Source organism: Vombatus ursinus, unplaced genomic scaffold, assembly GCF_900497805.2.
Source record: "Vombatus ursinus unplaced genomic scaffold, bare-nosed wombat genome assembly UNPS02014777.1, whole genome shotgun sequence".
NCBI classification, from domain to species: domain Eukaryota; kingdom Metazoa; phylum Chordata; class Mammalia; order Diprotodontia; family Vombatidae; genus Vombatus; species Vombatus ursinus.
The window spans coordinates 2,273,079-2,295,431 of NW_020954555.1; the positions used below are offsets into that span (position 1 = coordinate 2,273,079).

General features: G+C 50.3%; 1 protein-coding gene across 1 annotated transcript in view; it reads right to left on the reverse strand.

The window, feature by feature from the left end:
- Nucleotides 1–15,055: 15,055 nt before the first annotated feature.
- The window catches only part of SLC9A1 (solute carrier family 9 member A1), a 68,414-nt gene continuing 61,116 nt past the window's right edge, over nt 15,056–22,353 (reverse strand). Inside the window, exons 5-12 of the mRNA XM_027864831.1 lie at nt 21,929–22,131; nt 20,251–20,340; nt 19,751–19,821; nt 19,485–19,658; nt 18,959–19,070; nt 18,328–18,429; nt 17,792–17,864; nt 15,056–16,946 (exon numbers count right to left, since the gene is read on the reverse strand). Coding sequence (XP_027720632.1) covers nt 16,624–16,946; nt 17,792–17,864; nt 18,328–18,429; nt 18,959–19,070; nt 19,485–19,658; nt 19,751–19,821; nt 20,251–20,340; nt 21,929–22,131 — 1,148 coding nt within the window. The 3' untranslated portion in view covers nt 15,056–16,623. The remainder of the gene's footprint in view (nt 16,947–17,791; nt 17,865–18,327; nt 18,430–18,958; nt 19,071–19,484; nt 19,659–19,750; nt 19,822–20,250; nt 20,341–21,928; nt 22,132–22,353) is intronic.

Here is a 22,353-nt window from a genome sequence, read left to right on the forward strand (position 1 = left end):
TGTTCTAAGGGCCCTCCCAGCTCTGACATTCTCTGTTCTAAGGGCCCTCCCAGCTCTGACAATCCATATTTTAAATAATCCCAGCTCTTACCAATTATCTGTTAGATCCTTTACCTGTCCAGCCATAATTGAGACAGCCTGGAATCTGAAGGATATTCTCCTATCCCCACAGAAGGCTGGATCCCCAGCTAGTCTTTGGTTAATGCCAGTGTGAGATCCCTTCATTATCCTCATTACCATCAAAGAACATTTATTTACTGGGCAGCTAGGTGGAATAGTGGATACAGTGCTGGCCCTGGAGTCAGGAAGACCTGAGTTAAAATCCAGTCTCAGATACTTCCTAGCAATATGACCCTGAGCAAGTCACTTCATCCTGTCTGCCTCAGTTTCTTTATCTGTAAAATAAGCTGGAGAAGGAAATCGCGAACCACTCCAGTATCTTTGCCAAGAAAACCCCGAATGGGGTCATGGAGAGTCCAACACGTCTGAACAACAAGAAGGCTCTTCCCAACTCTAAAATAATAATTAAACATAGCTGACACATATAGCTCTCTAAGACCTATAAAGTGCTTTACATCCATTATTTCCCCCACCTTTCACAGTGCCTTGCACTTAGTGTTGTTGAGTCATTTGAGTCATGAACTAATAACTGTGGGACAAATGAATGCATTTGCTCTCATAACAATCCCATGCAATAGATACTACAGATGTTATCACCCTCATTTTACAGATGAAAAAACTGAGGGCTTGGAGAGACTAAATTATTTGCCTATGTCACAAGCGGTCACAGATTAGTAAGGGTCAGAAGCTAGAACTCAATCAATCAAGAAGCATTTATTAAGCGCTTTCACCCATGCCAGGCGCTGGGTCTCAACGTGCAAAAGTGAGACCATCCTTGACCTCAGAGAGCTTACATTCTAATGCAGGGAGGGGGGGCTATTGGGAAGAAGTGGTCAAGGAAAGGAGCCCTGGTCTGGGCAGCCACAGAGATGGTAGGGAGCCACTGGGGACAGACCACCATGACCCTCCGTGGGCAACGTCACGCTATGTCAACCTGATGATCAGTCCCAGAATAAGATCGAGAGGTGGGAATGGGCATGTAGGGGAAGGAGAGGGAGAAGAGAGATATTTTTTTACAGCATCTTAAAGTCTGCAAAATGCTTTCTCTATAGGATCTCATTTACTTCTCATTACCATCCTGTGAGGGTGGTACTCTAGGTACTATGGATATTACCCCCATTTTGCAAATGAGGAAACTGAGGTTCAGAGAGATGAAATGACTTGGCCATCCATGGTCACATGGCTAGAAAGCATCAGAGCTATAGGATTTGAATTCAGATCCAAGGATTGGATTAGATGACTCGAAGGTACCTTCCAACTCTAAATCTGTCGTTCTTCCTTCCTGTTACTTCCACCCCCCTGATTTTTAAAAATTATTTATTTTTTTAGGCAATTGGGGTTAAGTGACTTGCCCAGGGTCACACAGCTAGTAAATGTCAAGTGTTTGGTCCGAGGCCAAATTTGAACTCAGGTCCTCCTGACTTCAAGGCTGGTGCTCTATCCACAACGTCACCTAACTGCCCCTTAAAATTAATTTTTAAAAAATCTTGAACTTAACAAACACCAAAATCAGATGAATGCCTAGCTCCCAGGGTTGCTTTGAGAATAAAATGAGATATTTGTAAAGCACTTTGTAAACCTTGTACATATGCCCAACGGGCAACCAAACCATGCATACCCTTTGATCCAGCAATACCACTACTAGGTCTGTATCCCAAAGAGATCATAAAAAAGGGAAAAGGACCCACATGTACAAAAATATTTATAGCAGCTCTTTTTGTGGTGGCAAAGAATTGGAAATTGAGGGGATACTCATCAATTGGGGAATGGCTGATCAAGCTGTGGGATATGAATGTAATGGAATACTATTGTGCTACAAGAAATGATGAGCAGGCAGCTTTAGGAAAAATCTGGAAAGACTTATATGAACTGATGCTGAATGATGTGAGCAGAACCAGGAGAACACTGTACACAGTAACAGTCACATTGTGCAATGATCAACTATGATAGACTTAGCTCTTTTCAGCAATACAATTATCTAAGACAATTCCAAAAGACTCATGATGGAAAATGCTATCCACATCCAGAGAAAGAACTACGGAGTCTGAATGCAGATTGAAGCATACTATTTTCACTTTCTTTGTTTTTTTCGTGTTTTTTTTCTGTCCTGATTCTTCTTTCACAACGCGACTAATGTGGAAATAAATTTAACATGATTGTACATGTACAGTCTGTATCAGATTGCTTGCTGTCTTGGGGAGGGGTGAGGGGAGGGAGAAAAATTTGGAACTCAAAATCTTATAAAAAATGAACGTTGAAAATTGTCTGTACATGTAATTGGGAAAAATAAAATGCAACTAAAAATGATCGATGTGTTACACAACTGAAGGAGGAAGGGCTTGTGCAGAAGACATTGAATCTCTTTTTGCAGAGTTTGCATTTCTTCTTAAGCGCATTTCTTCTTAAGCATGTATTTGACAAGTAACTTTCAAAGTCGTTCTGCTCGTCTGGGGAGCTTCTGAAGCGCTTTCACTCCAAGACCAACCCTTTCTCCAAATCATATCACTCTGTTTCCATCTAAAAACAATGAAATGACATTTAACAGCTTAATACCTTTCTTTGTATCCTCGATGTTTAGCTCAATGCCTGACATTTATTGTCCTTCAGTCATGTCCAACTCTTGAGGTTTTTTTTGGAAGAGATACTGAACTGGTTTGCCATTTCCTTCTCCATCTCATTTTACAGAAGAGGAAACTGAGGCAAACAAGGGTGAAGTGACTTGCCCAGGGTCACCCAGCTAGTAAGTGTCTGAGGCCGGATTTGAACTCAGATCTTACTCACTCCAGGCCTAGCTCTCTATCCACTGCACTAACTAGCTGCCCAACACAGACAAGAGATTAAAAAGTGCTTGTCGATGGTTTATTAATATGATGCCCATTACAAAGTATATGACTGGGAGCTGGGAGTGTTCTTGACTTTTGCATCCCTACAGTGATAGGAGACTCATTACCTCATGTTCTACTATTCTACTGTTTAATAGCTCTGAAAAGTAGAAAGAACATCCTTATATTGAACAGAAATCTTCCTTCCTATTACTTCCACTCCCTGGAGCCAAACAAAATAAATTTATTAAATGCTTGTTGACTAATTCCTCCTCCAAGGATAGCCCTTCAGGTATTTGAAGACAGAGATCCAGTGCCCCTAAGCCGTCTCCTTTGGACTTCTTGTAATCAGTATTCTGTGAGGCAGCTAGTGGTGTACTGTCAGGATAGACCTGAGTTTGAATACTCTTTTAGACACTAGTTGGGTGACCCTGGGCAAGTCACTTAAGCTTTCTTAGCTTCAGTTTTCTCATCTGTACATAATAGCAACACTGACCTCACAGGGATGTTGGAAAGATCAAATGATTTAATATATGACTTTATTAGAACATTCCATGTTGTAAGGGCCCTCCCAGCTCTGACATTCCATGTTCTAAGGGCCCTCTCAGCTTTGACATCCTGTGTTCTAAGGGCCCTCCCAGCTCTGACATCCTGTGTTCTAAGGGCCTCCCAGCTCTGACATTCCATCTCCTAAGGGCCCTCCCAGCTCTGACATCCTATGTTCTAAGGGCCCTTCCAGCTCTGATATTCTATTTTCATTAGGTTTCCCTTTCAGCTCTGTATTTCGTGCAGCACTTTGCAAACTTTGAAGCTCTATGTTAATGTTAGCTCTTACTATTATGGTCTGGTCCCCAATCCCTCCACTATCCTCCAGATGGAGGCTCTCCCCTTTCTCAATATCCTTCCTAAAATGTGGTCAGGGTTGGACAAAGTGCTTTGATTATGGATCAAATGAGGGGCCTGGGAATAAGGACTAAGGGAATTCAGAAGAGGGAGAACTTAGGATGGAATGAGGGGTTCAGGAAAGGCTTCCTGGAGGAAGTAGAGCTGGGGCTGAGCCTCGAAGAAAAGTTAAAACTATAGTTGTGAAAGTAATCAGGGAGCAGCTAGGTGGCGCAGTGGATTGAGCACTGACCCTGGAGTCAGGGGGACCTGAGTTCAAATCAGGTCTCAGACCAAACACATGACACTTACTAGCTGTGTGACCCTGGGCAAGTCACTTAACCCCATTGCCTAGCAAAAACAAACAAACAAACAACAACAATAACAACAACAACAACAACAAAAGTAATCAAATGGGCCCTGGAGTCAGGAGGACCTGAGTTCAAATTCAGCCTCAGACACTTGACATTTACTAGCTGCGTGACCCTGGACAAGTCACTTAACCCCAATTGCCTTGAGAGAAAAAAAAAGAAAGAAAGAAGAAAGTAATCAAATGACACAGCCATGATTAAAATGATCACTTTAACCCTTTCCACTATGTGGAGAGGCAGGGTGGCTCAGTGGAAATGGGGATTTGGAATGGGAAGATTGTGTTAGAATCTTACCTCTGATACGTTCTACCTGTATAATCTTGGGCAAGATGCTTCATCCCCACAGCTTCCTTTTCTGTAAAAAAAGAGCATTGAACTGGAAGGCCCTGTTAGATCTGTGATCCTCTGAATCTTTCTGAGTCTCAGTTTCTTCATCTGTACAATGAGGGGTCTGGATTAAATGGCTCCCCAGCTCCCATTTAGTTCTGGATCTAGGATCTCTAATAACTCCCACATTTTTATCATCATTACTGGCCCTGGAGTCGTAATTTCATTGATATAGAGAACTCCCAGGTGAGGCAATCCCCTTTACCAAGGCAGATTGGCACCTTCCCTGAAACTTCCAGTCTTTGACCATCATTGCCTGGAGCGTTGGGAGGTTGCGATTTTATGTGTATGTGTACATGTGTATGTATATATTTATGGTCTCATTTGAATCCCAAAAGAACCCTGGGAGGTAGGTAACTCATAGGCATGATTATCCCCACTCATAGAGGAGAAAACTGAGGCTTAGAGAAAAGTCCTCTGATGCTCTCTTACACTTGCCCTGTTCACCCCTCTGTTCCTTCTACCTCCATCCTCTAGCAATGACCTTACAGGGAAGAAGGAGGTTTGCTTCCCTTCTTTGGAACTAATGAGGACTAATTTATCTCATGAGCTGAGTAGAGGCTCATGGAATCTTTCAGCTGGAAGGGAATTGAGAAAAGCCCTTTATATTCATTCATTCATTCATTCATTCATTCACTCATTCATTCAGAAGTGCCTAGGTGCTATGACTTGAGCTGTCCAAGGTGGCAGAATATCAGGTCTTTTTTTCACTACCCCTCTGAGCACTAGGAAAATCAGAAGGCTCTCAGTAATCCATCCATCCCTCTGCCTCTGTGAGGCTTTGCTTCCATGTTGGACAGTGATTCTTTCTGCTCTGAAAACTTGTAAACAAAGCTCGGAAAGGCTTCTGCTACATTTGGAAGGTTTTCCCATCCAGTTCCACTGCCCTTGGGCTGAGGGCCCCTTTCCACCTGGCATGGCCCCTTCCGTCCTGGAAGCCCTTCCTGTTACTCGTAGGACATTTGCTCCCTAACAGCAGCGTCCAAGGAGGAGCCTTCTCAGCAGGCTGGGATCCCTTGGGAATGAGACCTGGGAGGACGGGAGGTGGGGGGGAAGTCAGAGGGAGGGAGATATTTCTGGGGATTTGGAGTAGGGAGGGTGGGAGTAGAGGGGGCCTGGATGAGAATGCTGAGTCAGGTAGCTGACTCCCCAGTCTCACTGAGTCCCTTATTCCACTTACTAAAGCCCCATTTAATACACTTCACTCCCATTTCTTTCTTTCTTTTTTTTTTTTAACCCAGATTTGGATTTTTTCTTTTTTCTTTTTCTTTTCACATTAGTCATGTTGTAAAGAAGAATTAGAACCAATAGGAGGAATCACGAGAAAGAAGAAACAAAACAAAACAACAAAAAAAGAGAGCAAATAGTGTACATCCATGTTCATTCAGACTCCACAGTTCTTTCTCTGGATGTGGACAATATTTTCATTCCCATTTCTTTTACTTTATATCGCACACACATTAATTACTTAAGATGATAATTTAGAGCTAGAAGGGACCTCTGACGCCAAATAGTCAAATCTCATTTTACAGAGGCACCTAGGTGGTTCAGTGGTTAGAACACTTTCTGGGCCTGGAGCCAGGAAGACCTGGGTTCAAATCTGACCTCAGATTTGCTTGTAGGACCCTGGGCAAGTCATTTCACCTCTGTCTGCCTCAGTTTCCCCAGTTGTAAAATAGGGATAATAATAACACTTGCCCACCGGGGCCGCTGTGAAGACAAAATCTGTGAAGTGAGTTGTGAACCTTGAAGCACTATGTAAATGCCAGCTATTATTTTACAGATAAGGAAACTGAGGCATGGTGAGGTTAAGGGATTTGTGCAATGTATAGGTATCAAATACAACACCCACCAATGCCCACATTTTACAGAGGTCATGGGACTTGTCCAACCTCCCAGGCAGATTCTCAGAAACAAAAAGTGAATCCAGATCTATTCACTGACTCTCCCCCCTCCCCACCCGGTTTGCTCCCCTCACCTCACTGAGCCTTAATACTGCACATGGGACCCTCCTCTCCATGCTAGGGACTCAGTGACAAGAAGAGAGTTCTTATAAAGCTAGATGCCCATCGGTGGGGATGGGGTGCTTGGCTGCTGTGTGGGCCTGGAGCGTTCTTCTCCCCAAGGAGATGGATGACTCAGGAAAAGGAATGAGAAGCTCTGTAAGGGGGTGGGGGACTCAGTGAAGGAGATCTCTTCCTGAGCCCCCAACCCAACCCCCTCCCCGAGTTTCTCATTTCCCTCAGCCGAGTTCCCATTCCTATATGAACCCCCCAATACTTCCTGAGTGCCTGGGCCATACGGGGGCCCAGTCTCCCTTACAGGGTGCTCATCATAGGGTTGTAGGATTATTATACTCACAAAATCATAGAGGTGACATTAGAGGTAAGTGGCAGTCATGATTCACACCCAAGTCCTTGGCTCCAAATCCAGTGTTGTTTGTAATATACTCTGCTGCCCCTTCACTGGGTTTCCACCCTTTTGTTGCTGTTGAGTGAAGTTGTATCTGACTCTTTGAGAGTCCATTTTGGGGCTTTCTTGGCAAAGATAATGGAGCAGTTTGCCATTTCCTTCTCCAGCTCCTTTTACAGATGAGGAAACTGAAGCAAACAGGGTTAAGTGACTTGCCCAGGGTGACGTAGTCAATAATTGTCTGAGGTCAGATTTGAACTCCTGAAGATGAGACTTCCTGACTCCAGACCCAGCACTCTATCCACTGTACCACCTAGCTGCCCCTGTGTTAATTGCTAGCAATACAAATAGAAAAATCAAGATAGTTTCTACTCCCACTAGGAAGAGATAACCCCTCAGAGAAAGTTCTGCTGCGGATCAGATTGCAAGGCCCAAGTGACCCTAGGTGAGATCATGATGCAGATCACATGGCAGTGCCAGGGCTCCAGAGGGCACAGAGGCAGAGCAGACGGCAAGCTTCCGCCCCTTTCCTGAACCTCCATCTCGCTGGAAGGAATAGAGTCGGTGATGCCTACCTCATTCAGGTCATGTGAGGAGTCATTGGTCGTGAGAGGACACTGAAGGACTCCCTCTGCCCTTTCAGACGGCTACCTGCTCTGTAACTTACGATCTAGTCTTAGAGAGCAGTTGCCTGGGCCCCTGACAGACAGGTTCATTGGCTCACCTAGGGTCAGCCAGTAGACATCAGAGTCAAGACTTGAACCCAGGGCTTTGTGACTCCAACACCAGCTTTATCCCCACTGTGCTAGGCTGCCTATCATATTTATTGAGCCTATTTCCCCACTAACTAAGCCCTCATTTCCTCTGAAATCCTTGAATTGGGGCCCGTATTGTCTTATAAGTCTGTGTATCCCCAGCTGGAGGCATCCTGGGGTAGTGGATAGAGAGCTCAGCTCGGAGTCACGATGGGGAGGGTTCAAATCCTGCCTCTGACACATACTGCCTGGATGACCTTCTCTGTGACCTCAGGCATCTTCAAATATGATGATTGGTAGACTACAACCATAGATTGGGTGAGGGAGTTTCCTCACATACACACACACACACACACCCCAGCTTCCTATTGTCATTCAGTAGTTTCAGTTGTGTCCGACTCTTTGCGACCCCATTTGGAGTTTTCTTGGCAAAGATACTGGAGCAGTTTGCCATTTCCTTCTCCAGCTCATTTTACAGATGAAGAAACTGAGGCAAGCAGGGTTAAGTGACTTGTGCAGAGTCACCCAACCAGTAAATGTCTGAGGCCAGATTTGAACTCATGAAGATGAGTCCTCCTGACTCCAGGCCAAGCGCTCTAACCACTTAGCTGCCCCACCTAAGCTGCCCCTGCCAAAAGCCAGTGCCCATCAGTTATTCAATAAATGCTTTTTGAGTTGAATGGAGCCCACATGCTCTCATGAAGCCCCTATCCCCCTCCTAACTTTCCCCCATCTCCTGCAGAGGAGCCAAAGCCATTCACAGATCGGTCTCGATAGTGATTAGCACAGACCTTTCAACCTCCTCTGGTTCTCTGATCTGGGTTGATTCAGCCCTCCTTCAGGCATCCAGGTGGTTCTCTGTTCCTGGAGGCTCTCACTATAATGGTGCCAGCCTTGGTGTGGACACCAGAGTGGCTTGCGCCCTATTGTGCCTCAGCTCTCCTGAGCTCAAGCGATGCTGCAGCCTCCCCAGAAGCGTGAACTGCAGGCCAGCACCACCAACCTTAGCAACAAAGACATTTTATAAAAAGAAAAAATGCAAGAGGGAAAAAAACCCCAGCAGAAACCAGCCTCCCCTCCTCTCTGCTTTGCTCCCACACACCTCACTGATCTCTCACTCACAAATTTCACCGCTCTCCTCTTAGCGATCCCTCATCTTCTCTCTGAGACCCCATCTCCTGCTTGAGTCCCCATCCCCTCATAAAGTGTCCATCATCTCCCTCAGGCCTGATTCAGCCTCTGCTCCCACAATGGGCCCCCACTGCCTCACTGGGCATCTCCCCTCTGAATGAAAGCAGCATCTCTCTGAGCATCCATTCCCCCACTCATCTGCTGTCTTCTCACTCAGCCATCACTCATGCCCTGATTGAGCTACCATCTTCTTCTCATCCCCACTCTCCTCAATGAGCCCAAATTCCCTCATTTAGCCTTCATTTTCCTCGCTTGAATTCTCCTCCCCGATTGGGCCCCCATCCCTTTACTGAAGCCCCACTGTCTCACTGAGCCTCATCCCTGCACTGAGCAACCTTTCGATGAGAAAAGAGCTCTCCTTACTGTCCAACTCTAATCCCTCACCAGAGTCCCACCCACTTAGGATCCCAGGCTAATAGGATTGGAGGGAGAAAGGAGCTTAGCAAGAATCAATTTTGAGTCTCTCCCACCTCCACCCCTGCTTTTTTTTTCCCAAAGGAAGAAATGAAGGCCCTGAGAAGATGAGTGATTGCCCAAATCAAAATTAGTCAGGAGAAATTTATTAAGCACCTACAGTATGCTAGGCATTGGGTGATACAGAAGGCAAAGCTGAAAAAGGCCTTTGTTAGGAGGGTTTTTCTTTTTTTCTTTTAAATGGGGAGGGGGTAAGAAGGAGAGAAAGTAAATGCTTGTTAATCGAAAAACAAAATGAAGTTTGTTTTTTCAAAATGAAGTTTTAAAAAAAATGAAACCATCCCTTGTCTCAAGGAACTTAACAGGAAAGATAATTTTGTTGTCACCTATATCACACCATCCCAGATTTGGAAGGGATTTCCCAAGCTCCCACACCTTTATGGAGTCCCTCCTCCCCACCCTGCTTACTGGGCCTGCTATCTAGTCCTCCTCATTGAATCTCCCTCTCTCTCCCTGAATTCCCATTCCCCTCAATTAACCTCACGTCCCCAGAGAACTCTCAATATCCTCCCCATGGGCCCTCATGGTAGGCCCATAGGCCCAGAATCACAGAACTTGGAGCTAGAAGGGACATTAGAGATTATTTTATAAATGGGAAGGTGGGGCCCATAGAGGGAGAATTGACTTGCCCAGGGTCACACGTAGTAAGTGTTATTATTGAGTTGTTTCAGTCCTGTCTGACTCTTCATGACCCCCTTCGGGGTTTTTCTGGTAAAGATACTGGAGCAGTTTGCCATTTTCTTTTCCAGCTCATTTTACAGATGAGGAAACTGAGGCAGATAAGGTTAAATGACTTGCCCAGGGTCACAAAGCTAGTACATGTCTGAGTTTGGATTTGAACTCAGATCCTCCTGACTTCAGGCTGGGCACTCTATCCGCTGTGCCTCTAGCTGCCTCCAGGTAATAAGTAGCAGAGCTCAGACTGAACCAGGTTTGTTTTTCACTCCAATTGCTCTTTCCACCTCTGCCCTGGGCCCTTATCTCCCCAATAAGCTCCAATTCTGACTCAAGCCCTGTCTCCCCAACACTGATCCCACATTTTTCTAGGTGATCCCCCATTCTGCTTCCAGAGATTCTTAGGCTCTCCTAGAGTCCTTCTTCCTGTCATTGCAGGGTCAGTTTGCATTCCTTCCTCTGAGACCCTGGATGAGCCCACCTTAGTCACCCCTCCTTCCCCTCATTCTATATCCCCATCACCCCTGCCAATGGACCCATGTCCCATCCCTGGGTCTCATTCCTCTAACTGGGCCCCTGTTCTCTGAGCCTCCATGATGCTCCCAGAAGCCCCACTCCTCCTTCAGAATGGCTGATGGGGTATTTGTGAGTAGATGGGGGTGGGGGACTCAGTCATCTCAGAGGGACTGAATAAAACAATGGGTCTCAATGAGAAGATGAGGGCAGAGTGAAGGACGCAGGAACTCAGTTTGGATGTTCATAATATTAGTATAGAGATGGGAACTCATTGTGGAGATGAAACTTAAAGGGACTGAATGAACTAATCTCTTTACTGGGTGTCCATCCCCCTCACAGACTCATCACAGGGCACATAGCAGGTGCCACATTACACAGAGTGACAGGAGAGGCGTGGAGTCAGGAAGACTCAGCTTCCTGAGTTCAAATCCCACTTCAGACACCAACTTTCTCTTTTAGCCCCCATTCGCTCCATTTCTATTATCAAATGAGATGAAGCGTTTAAAGTATTTTGGGAATCTTAAGGCACTATATACATGTCGGTCATTATTATTCTCTGATGGACAGGGGTGGGGAAGTTGTTCCTTGGGACCTTCCCTGGGAAAGCCTGGGAAAGTGAATGCAGGTTAGTATCATTGAGTCAGGCAGGCACAGATTAGGGGTGTGGAGCCAGGGGTTAGGCAGCAATGGCCCTCCTGGGTCCAAATGAACAAGGATCCCCTGCCAGCCAGTTGGCTTGGGGTGTTCAGTAAATATTTGCAAAATTGAATTGAATCCCTGGTGTTGTTTGGGCCTAGCTCTGCCCCAAAGGGCAGACTAGTGGTGCTACCCATGCCTGACAAGGCCCACTGTGTCCATGAGCACACTCCAGGACTGCCATACCAACTTGGACTGCTCATAGTACTTCCTAACGTCACAGGGAATCTCCTTGGAAGAACCACGCCTTATGCCCCTTGACGGGTACATGACACACATCCCAGCTCAACTGGCCCACGCTTACTGATTCCCAGTGAGGACTCTGGAGAACAGGCACAGTCTGGTACCTACCAGGTGCACCTACCATGATGCTGCTTGAGGGAGGAAGATGCTTTATGAGGAGTGGCACCTTGGAGGACACTGAAACTGGACCGGGCAGAGCTGAAGAAAGGCCTTCCACACACGAGGTACCACTTGTGCAAAGACATGGAGATGAGAGATGGAATGTTGCATACTGGGCTGGCTGGCCTGGGAAGGAGAGTGAATGGATGGGAGCCAGCCTGGAGGAGGCTTTCAAGGCCAGATCGAGGAATTTCCATTTTTGTCCCTGGGGGCGACAGGGAACCACTGAAGATTTTTGAATGTGGGATGTGTGTGATGAGCAGTTTGGTAAGTGTGAGGGACAGGAGATCAATTAGAAGACAACAGTCTGGGCGAGGCGATGAGGGCCTGAACTAGAAACAATCTTAGCTTTGGATTCAAGGGGCTCTGGGTTCAGATGCTGCCTACTTGTGGGACCTTGATCTCTGGGTCCCTTAGGACCTCACATCTCTTAGGAGTTCAGTTTTGTCGTTTGTAAAACAAAGAGATTGCTGGGGCAGCTAAGTGGCGCAGTGGATAAAGCATCGGCCCTGGAGTCAGGAAGATCTGAATTCAAGTCCAGCCTCAGACACATAACACTAGCTGTGTGACCCTGGGCAAGTCACTTAACCCTGTTTGCCAAAAAAAAAAAAAAAAGAGAGAGAAAGAAAAAAAAAAGAGTTGCACTAAATGACATTGGAGGTCCCTTCCAGTACTAAATCTACTATTCCAGCACTTTAGCACAGTGCCTCAAAAACAGTAAGCACTTTGTTGTTGTTCAGTCATTTCAGTCATGTCTGACTCTGTGACTTTCTTTGGAGTTTTCTTGGCAAGCATACTGGAGTGGTTTTCTATTTTCTTTTCCAGTTCCTTTTACAGATGAGGAAACTGAGGCCAACAGGGCTAAGTGACTTGCCCAGCGTCACACATCTAGCAAGTGTCTGCAGCCTTATTTGAAACCATAGATATAAGTCCCCCTGACTCTAGGCCCAGCATGCTATCCACTGCAACACCTAGCTGCCCCCAGTCAGCACTTAATAAATGCTTATTGACCTACCAGCTGACAATAAGCCTATGACTGAATGCCAAGAGCCAGGGGCGAGACTACTCATGGTAGTCTGCACCATCCAGGCAGGTCCAGGAAGCGGCTGCCAGGTGGAGTATAATTAATCTTTCTTAGCTCTCTTCTGATGATCTCAAAGTACTTAGCAGAGTTTCAATGCCCCTGGGAACTAACGTCAACTCATGCCAACTACATGCCCAGTCTGGACAATTCCCTCGTTTTGCAGTCGTGTTATACTCAGTGTGTTTGCAAAACAGTCTGAATCTCTTCTTTTTACTCCCCATCTCCTGCTGGGTCATGTAACCCGATTAGTGTGGGAAGCTCCCTCAGCAAATACCTGGCATGGGAACAGTTGGGTCTCTACCATTTCTGGTTTCACATCCTGCTTTATGTTGTACTGTCTGGGCCAAGTGGTTATCCCTTTCTGGGCCTCTGACCCCCTCCCATAATCCACAGGCCCATCTGCTTGGGGAGGAGTAAAGAAGGATGCTATCTTGGGGTTGCCAGGGCACCTGAATAGCAGTGCCCAACAGTCGAGCTGCTAACCCTATGATTTCTTGGGAGCTGCAGCTTTGTTAGTAAGTCAACAAGAATGTTGACCATCTACAATGTGCCAAGTACTGTGCTAAGCCTTGGGTATACAAAGAAAGATAAAAAACCAGTCTCTGTCCTCACAGGGCCCACCTTTTAATGGGGGAGATTACAGGGATTAATCACAGAGCAAATGGGATGTAGTCTCAGAAGGGCATGGGATAGGGGATGAGGGTGACTGGGATAGGTGGTGGGATTTGAGATGAGCCTTGAGGAGAGCCAGGAACTGAAGCTACTGAAAAGGTTAATGCTGAAAATGGAGTGTTATTAAGGGTAGAAAAGCAAGAAGGCTGGTACAGCTGGAGCCTTAGAGTACATGGAGGGGAACGAAGACTAATAAAGATGGATGGGAGAGGTAGAAGGGGCCTTAAAAGTCAAAGGATTTTACTGGACCCTAGAAGTCACGGATCCTAGAACCACTGAAGTGTGTTGAGTAGGGGAGTGACCTGGGATTTAGGAAAGCCACTTTGGAAGGGGAATAGAGTGGGGAGGAACTCTAGGCAGGGTCCAGGCACAAGGAGATGAGGGCCCACACCAGAATGCTGGGAGTTTCAGAGGACAGAAGGAGGAGTGGAGGATGACATGTAGATTGTGAGTCTGGGTGACAGGGAGGATGGTGGTGGTACCCCGCTCCTAATAGGAAAGTTAGGAAGAGGAGAGGGTTGGGGGGGTGGTGGAAAGCAATGAATTCAGTTTTGGACATGTTGAGTTTGCATTTCCTATGGCACATCCACATAGAGATGTCCAAGAAGCAGGTGGTGATACAAGGTTGGAAGTGGGGAGGTAAGTTAGGGTTGGATAAATAGATCTGAGAATCACTGGCATAGAAAGTATTCAGTATAGGCTTATAGGGCCTGTCTCTTGAGTAAGTCACGTGCCCTCTCAAATTTACCCTTAGTCCACTATTCAGCTAGTGGGGTGCACGAGGACCAGAGTGCTCAGCACTTTTGGGCCCAGGCCTGGGGTCCTCCTTACCACGTCCTAGACCCTAATGGTCAGTTCTTTTCTCCTAGTCCCTTGCTGGCTGTCTTTGATCTGGTGGTCCATGACAGGGAGAGACCCTAGAACCCTAGAACTGTCCTCCCCCACCCCCAGGGCTCATGGTAGTGTTTTGACCCCAAGACATAACATCGTGTAGATCGAATACTAGACCTGGAGTCAGTAATATCCGAGTTCAAATCCAGTCTTGAGCACCAGTGATGGGACCCTGGACAAATCACTGAACCTATCTGCCAAACACTTCTTCATCTGTAAAAAGGGGGTGACAGCACCTAGTTTCCAGGGTTGTGAGGTTCAACACATGTGTAAAGTGCTTTGCAAACCTTGAAGTTCTACAGACACGCTAGTCATTGTTTACAGCTATCTCATCCAATGTGGAGAAGCCAAAGGAGGGGCTGTGACTGGTTTCAAGTCACCTCAGTTAAGTGGGTGAACAGGAGAGGGAGGACAAGGGACATCTGCCCCTTCTCCTCCAGCTGGGCCACCAGAGCGCAGCTCAGGGAAGTCTGTCGGAACTTTGGGCTCCACTGCCCCCTGGTGAACATCACTGCATACTGCACCCCACCCTTCATAGGTCCCAGGGACCAGTCAGTACTGGGGTGGCGAGGCCTGACTGTGCCCCCTGCTTACTTCATCTGCTTTGCTTCTTGGGGGATCCAAGGCCCACAGTCACACTTGCTATCTTGGCCTCGTTACCCAAGAACAACCTCAAACATATTAAAAAGTCACATTGATTTATTAGAATATGAAAAAGATTTGTTTCATTTTGTACACAGGGAGGTAGGAGGTGGGGTGGGAGGGGTGGGAGGGGGAGGTGGTGACCACAGCCTTACACCCAGTCAGCCTCCTCATTGCTTAGCTATTTCTGCCAGGGACAGCGTGCGCACCCAGGCAAGGGATGGTGGTGGTGAGGGGCAGCCAGGCCCAAGGGGGTGAGGGGTATAGAGGGGAAGAGAAAATATTGCACAATCATGGTGGGGGGGAGGTGGTGTTTATTCTGAGGGACAGAAGCGGGGCCTCACGACATCCCTTCCTTGGGGTCGAGGAGCAGCCCCTGACCTCCTGATCACCTCCGGGATCACAGATACTTAGACAGCAGGACCAGGACGGGTGACAGCTACTGGCAGGGTTGTGTGTGTAGAGGACGGCAGGGCCTGTGGGCACCTGCTTCTATGGACCCTGGTGAGGGGAGGTGGTCTTGAGGCCCTATGATCCTGACCCTCCCTCATGGAGGTGCCAGGGATACACGGACACATACTGTGGGGAGGGGAGTCCCCAAGAAAGACATTAAAAGCAGGGGGTCTCAAGAGACTGACTGATGGGGAGGCACAGAACAGAGATTTGTAGAAGGAGGTCCCCTAGGGAAACTGCTTGGGTGCCACTGGCTTAGTCCCAGAGATGCTGGGGCAACGGGAATGGGGAGGACCAGGACACCGTGGGGGGGTATCAGCATTTCCTTATAAAGCAGAGCCTGTGGGGGCAGTGGGGTGGGGGTGGGGTCCATGGCTGAGAACTCTGGATTCTGGGGAAGGGAAATGAAGCTCCATTCCTGACAGCCTGCTTTCACAAGCTTCAGTTCGAGGCGGGCTTCCACCAACACACTCTAGGGCTGGCAGGACTCCTTGCTTGGCCCCAAAGAAGCCTTCCAGGACTGACACCCCCCATACCCCCTCTCTTGGGCCACTCCACCTTCTCCTCTGTAGGCTCCATGCTGTACGCAGGGCCCTGCGCAGAGCAGGCCCTTACTAGGTGTTGGGTGAATCGAATTAGGGGCTGGGGGCAGGCAGGGGTAAACAGCTGCATTGCTTCTGGATTCCCCACCCCCAGGCAGAGCAGGACCAAGGTGGCCAGCCCAGCAGGGAGCACGTGCCAGGGAGGAGACGGCTCTTTGGTTACAGACACTGATAGGGTTTAAGGAGAACAAAAGCCTATCGGAACTAGACAGGGGAGGAAGGCCTTGCCTGCTGGGTAATGAGGGTCTGGGCCATCAGGGAGAGCCTCAAGCCCTGGCCAGGACCCCAGAGTTCTGAAAATCCAGCGTTTGAAGATGAGGGAGAGGTTATTAATGCCAGCCGCTTGTCCAGCCCCAAGGAGGGATATGCACAGCAATCAGCCTCACTGTCCTCGGCAGGAGGGGGAGGGGAGAGAAGCTTCTCAGGGTGTCCACTGTGCCACCTTCTGAGGGCTGGCGCTGGGAGGAGAGACGGGCCCTGCCCGGCGGGAGTGGGAAGCCGTGCTGGAGCCCAGCTGCCATGCTGTAAGGAAGGGGAGAGGCCCCCACGGGTTCTCAGAGGCCCCCAGCCCTGCCGTTACTGGCCCTTGGGAATGAAGGGCTCTCCTTCACCTGGCTCCGGGCGAGGCCCGGGATCACTGAGGCATCGGAGCATGCGCTGGGCACTGGGGCTATCCCCCGGCTCCGGGGTGAAGACGTCGTCTGTGCCTGGGGAGGAGGGCTCCTTGGGGTGCATCACAAGGCCCTGCTCGTCTTCCTCTCCCTCCTCCAGCACCGAGTCTTTGCCCTTCAGTTCTTCATTTACCAGGTCCACAGACTCGGGGGACTGGGGCGAGGCGGGGTCAATGGTGATTATAGGCAGGTTTTCCGAGTCAGGCTTTGGCTCATAGGCTAGGGGATCTGTGGGTCAATGGGAAGGGTCAGGGAGAGGAGGAGACAGGCAACAGCTAGTCTGTCCTCTCAGGCAAAGCCTTGCTCTGCCCAGCTTTCCTCCCAGAAGTCAAACCTGCCTCATCCCAACCCGGCTCCCTCCGCCATGCACACACGGCCTCTTCTCTCAGTCCACCCACACACAAGGGGCAAGACTGGGTCTCCCCTCATTCTGGGCATGTGGATGGATCTCTGTGCCTCCCACAGCAGCAGGACAGGACTCTGGGTGGTGGGACTCAGTGGCTGATGGCATGGCCCCATTCTCTTCCAGGCTGGAAGGAAGCAGCAAGGCACTCCCTCTCCTCTCCTGGCTGCTTCTGGACCCCTCCGCATCCCAGCGACCAGCTTCAGGGGATGGGATGTGGGCCTAATAGATTGCAGGAATGGACCTTTCCAACTCAAGTCTCTCAATCCTACGGTCTCTGGATACCCTCAACCACCTCTCCCAGGGCACCAGGGTACCATGGAGTCAAGATGAAGGCCCCTGGGAAGTTCCCAGAGCTCAGAATGCAGCCCAGGACACAGACACACAGACACAGACACTCTCTCTCTCTCCGCCCTCCCCACCCCTTTCTCTCTCTCCCCTCGCAACCTGGGCTCTCCCTTTTAGACAGTTGGTAGTGGAAGAAAACCATCTGCCTTTGTTTCCTTGCCCACCCCCAAGGCAGAGTGTGCCAGTCCTGGGGGGTGAGCGAGGGTGGGCACACAGACACCCCCCTCCCCAGGGACACTTATGGCATTTGTTACAAGCCCGGGGGACCCGGGAGCCCCTCCACTCGAGCCGGGCCCCCTGCCCTGCCTGGGGCCCCCCATACCTGAGCCAATTCGAGCTCGGGACATGGTAGGAGAGTCCAGTTTGTGGGCCGGCACCGTCAGGTAGTTATTGATCTGAGGGAGGGAGACAGAATACGTGGCAGGATTGGAAGCGGGGATTAAGGTGCTCGGTGGTATGGACTGAGATCTGGGCTGAGGCAAAGAGAGTCTAACTCTAGGCCAACCCCTGCCACTCACTTCTTTTATGACCCTAGCATCCTCATCTTTCGTCTGACTCTCAATTTCCTGTGCAAAGAAAGGGTTGAACTTCATGGATCTAAGGTCTTTTTCATGTCTGACATTGGTGGGGGGGGGGGGAGGTTGAAGCCCAGCCCCTGAAATCACACCCCTCTCTGCCCCGCCCCAGTGGTGGGGAGAGCTGGTGCCCGGAGAGCACCAAGGCCAGGGCTGGGGACCGGGGGCCGGGGCCATCCTGCCGAGGCGCTAGGATGGAGGGCAAGGTGGGGTGCGGGGAGGCTCTGCAGGCCCGAGGCCAGGGCTGGGCCATACTGTGGCTCCTCAGACCAGGCCCACATACCTTTTGTTCCAGCTGCCGAACCTTTTGTCTCCTCAGCAGCATCTGGTTCCAGGCTTCCTCAAAAGGATCAGCCACCAACGTGTGTCTGTTGTAGGATTTTAACTGCCGGGGGACCAGGGAAGATAGGTGAGTGGGCAGAGAGGGAGGCACTGGGATCGGGGAGAGGAGGGAGGGAGAAGCGCAGAGAGAGGGGACCACCAATGCGGAGCCAGAGGACGTTGCAGTATGAGGTGGGGAGGGGAGGCCACAGAGAGAGTGAGACAGGCAGTGAGGTGGCGCAGTGATAGAGCACCCACCCTGGAGTCAGAAGGACCCGAGTTCAAATCTGACCTCAGACACATAACACTTACCAGCTGTGTGACCCTAGGCAAGTCACTTAATCTTTTTCCAAAAAAAAAAAAAAAAAAGGGGGGGAGAGAGGGAGAATGGGAAGGGGGAGAAGAGAGGGAAGATCCAATAGAGGAAAGAGGGGAAGGGGGTTGGGGGGGCCCACACACACAAAGAGGAAAGAGAACAAGGGGAGACTCCAAAATGAAAGGGTGAGGCGTAGAGGGCAATGTTGATGTGGGGTGAGTGTGGCCGAGAGAGTTCTCCCGGAGGACCGGGAAGGGTGCCGGGGCCAGACTCTTACCCGCTGTCGCGTCTTCTGTAGGTTGTTACGCAGTATTTTCCTAATCTCCTCCTCCTTATCCTTGGACAGGGCTGGCAGAATTCGTTCCGAGGGTACCTTGGGATGGATGTTTCTGGGGACATCCAGATAGCCAAGGTTAGGCAGACTCTCACTTTTGTGCAAAGCCCTCTATCCTTGGGGGAGTCTGGGCTGGTGTGGAGATGGAGGGGACCAAGCCTGGATCTCACCCGCATGACCCGAGGCACTCAGGTGAAATGGAGGCACACTCCCCTGCGTCCGCTCCAGTGTCTGAAGCCCTCCTGGGGCTCTCTCTAACTACATGACCTCCCATAAGCCTGGAATTCTGCCCCTAAGTCCAGGAACCCCAAGCCCTCCGGTCAGACATGCCAATAAAAGCTGCTGTTCTCCCCTTGGCTCCTTCCTCTCTCCCCAACCCCTGCAGCTGCCGTGGGCCGTACAGAGAAGGCCGAGGGGTTCCCCCAGACTCGCAGGCCCCCCCGGGGCAGCCACGGGGAGCCACACTCACTGCATGGAGACAGTAGAGACCGCAGGAGGGATCTTGCCCACGCCCCCACTCTCCACAAGCTCAATGGCCTGCTTCATCTCCATCTTGTGGTAGAAGGCGATGAGCTGGGGTTCGTTGGAGCGCTCCCCGGCAATCAGACACTTCTTCACGTACTTCTTGTTGAACCGATTGAGTCTGGGGGGCGAGAGCAGACCCTCTGCAGGCCCTGCCTCCCTGGCCGGCCGGGCCCCACACCCCACCTCAGCCAATGCCCTCCCTCTGCTTACTTGTCCTTCCAGTGGTGGTGGCCGTAGTGGCCACAGATGTCCTCAATGCCCGTCAGAAGGTGATCCAGGAACTGAAATGGAATCAAGGCCGGGAGAGCCGGAGCCTCTGTGAAAGGCCGGCCCTGCCTCCCGGAGCCACAGACATTCGTCCCCTGCTCTGGGCTCGAGGAGGCTGCCAGCTCAGCCTGACTGGGCCCGCACAGCACTTCCAAGGATGGACGAGAGGGGGCAGCAGAGCCTCACACAGCCAGGGTCCAGGGGATTCCCACTCGGGAGGGGAGCACAATCACCTTTCCTGGAGGTGCGCCCTTCTCCCCCACGCAGGATGGGTGACCCGGCGGGACAAGCCACTGTACCACCAGCAACCTGGGAAGGCCCCAGCCCGAGTCATCCAGCCTTTGTCCTAAGACTCCCAGAGAAGAAGGGCTAGCCTTCCTGCTGGGCCAGTTCTGATCTCCCTCCCTTTTCTCCCTTCTTGCCTCGGACCATCCTGCCCCTACCTGGGTGTGGATCTCCTCATTGATGGATCGCTTGCTCTCCTGCTTTTTCTTCACAGCCAGCAGGTCCACCAAAGGCCGGATGGTCATGCCCTGGAGGCCAGAGAGGATGGAGGGTCACCTCCGGGGATCAGGCCTCCAAGGAGCTCGCCCCCAGCGAGAGCAGGGCCAAGAGTAGCCCCAAAGCTCTCTGCAGAAAACTGTCAAGGCCACATCTTGCACACGGGGCCCTGCTCGGGCCACTTCAATGGTTAAATTTACCTGGGGGGAAAGGGCCTCAGACCCTAGATAGCCAAGGGAGATTGTGGGCTCTCCCTTTATCACTGAAGGATGGACAAAAAAATTCCTGTTCTTTCTTCGGCCCTAGATGGCCCTTGAAAGGACAGAGGAGGTAAGGAATTTAAACAAATTCAAACAATCTACACAAGTATTTGCACTTTAGCATAGGCTAGGGGAGTCAAGGGACCTGTGTTCAAATCCTGGCCTTGCCTGGCTGTGTGGATAAACCTTTCCCTCTCTTGGTCTGTTTCCTTACCTGTAAAGTGGGGATTAAGACCATCTGCCCTACCAAATACACGGGGACAAGACAAGAATTAATGGGATGAGAAAGTGGACTGCTAAGTGGATGAGGTCTTCATCGGGGTCACTGCTTGTGAGGGAAGAAAACACTTTCCAAGATGGAGGAATGAAGACCACAAAGCCACTTCCTTCCGCAAGGGCATGGTTATTAACAGTGGCGCCAGGTCTACCTGGAGCTGTGTGGACGCGAGGTTCTTTGTAGGTAGCATTAGTGACTGACGATAATTCTCCCAATCCCACGGGCCAGTCAAATCTTAGAGCCAAGGGTCTCCACACAGGCCTCCTTCCAAACACCCAGGCCGCGGCTGCCTTCCCCCTCTCCTGGCACTGAAGGCCCTGCCCTTCCCCGGCCTCACTCCACTCCACTCACTACCTCTCCCTGTGGGCTCCAGCAAAACCAGCTAACTGTGGGCTGTCTCAGGCTTCATCCCAGGCCTTCATGTCTAGGCCTCTGCTCGGCTCTTCCCTTCGAGGCCTTACCAAAGTGTCACCTCCTCCTCAAAGCTCTCCTCGATCCCCTCAAACAGAAGGATTTCTCCCTCCTCTGAACCTAACCCTGCCCAGCAGCTCCACTACAAACTGCGGCCTGACTCTGCAGGCCTCTTGAGTATTCTTGACGGGGCTGAGTCACAACGACGCAGATTTTCTAACACTCAAAGCCTCGCGGCGAGCCGGGCAGACAAAGTGTATCAGCCCATTATCCCTACTTCACAGAAGAAGGGCTGAGGCTCCAGCAGGAGAAGGGACTCAGTCGATACACTCGGCTAACAAGTGACAACCTTCCGATGCTTAGGGCTAGCGATAATTCCACTGGGCCACTGTCTAATCTCCACTGCTCTGTTCCCCAAGTGTCTCATGAAGATTTAAGAGCCTGTGAGAAGGGGTGGGGAGATTATGCCCCCCGCTTCACAGACGGAGACACATGACCTGCCAGAAGTCACACAGTGGGTGTGAGACGGTCCAGAGCAGAGGCTGAGGAACTGGGCACTGGCCTCCCTGCGGACGGCACACAGCGGTGGCTCTGGAGGCCCTCTGAAGCAGGAGAAAGGCCTAGGGGGGCCCATCCCCCCACCCCTCCCCCTTCAGCCCAGGCCCCAGCAACCTGCACGAAGACGGTGAAGAAGATGACGGTGATGATGGCTGTGAGGAACAGCTCCCTCATTGGGAAGTGCCTCACGTCCAGGAGGTAGCCCAGGGAGAAGGCAATGGCCCCACGCAGGCCACCGTAGGCGATGATGAACTGGTCCTTGGGGGTCAGCTTCACGATGCGGAACTTATTAATGAACCATGTGAGGCCCAGCACACCTGGGGAGGGAGACAGGCAGCAACTTGAGAGCAGCCCAGCCGGGGGACTTCCTTAAGTGGCTGCGCTCCTTCCACCTGTGCACTGACCTCCTTTCTTCCCTCAAGTGCCGACCTACACAGTTCTCCTCCCTGAGGAGCCTTCCATCCAAATCACTCATTTACAGGTCCCCTTAGCACCTGTCATGCAAAGTGCTGAGAATGTCAGAGGTGGGAGGGCCCTTA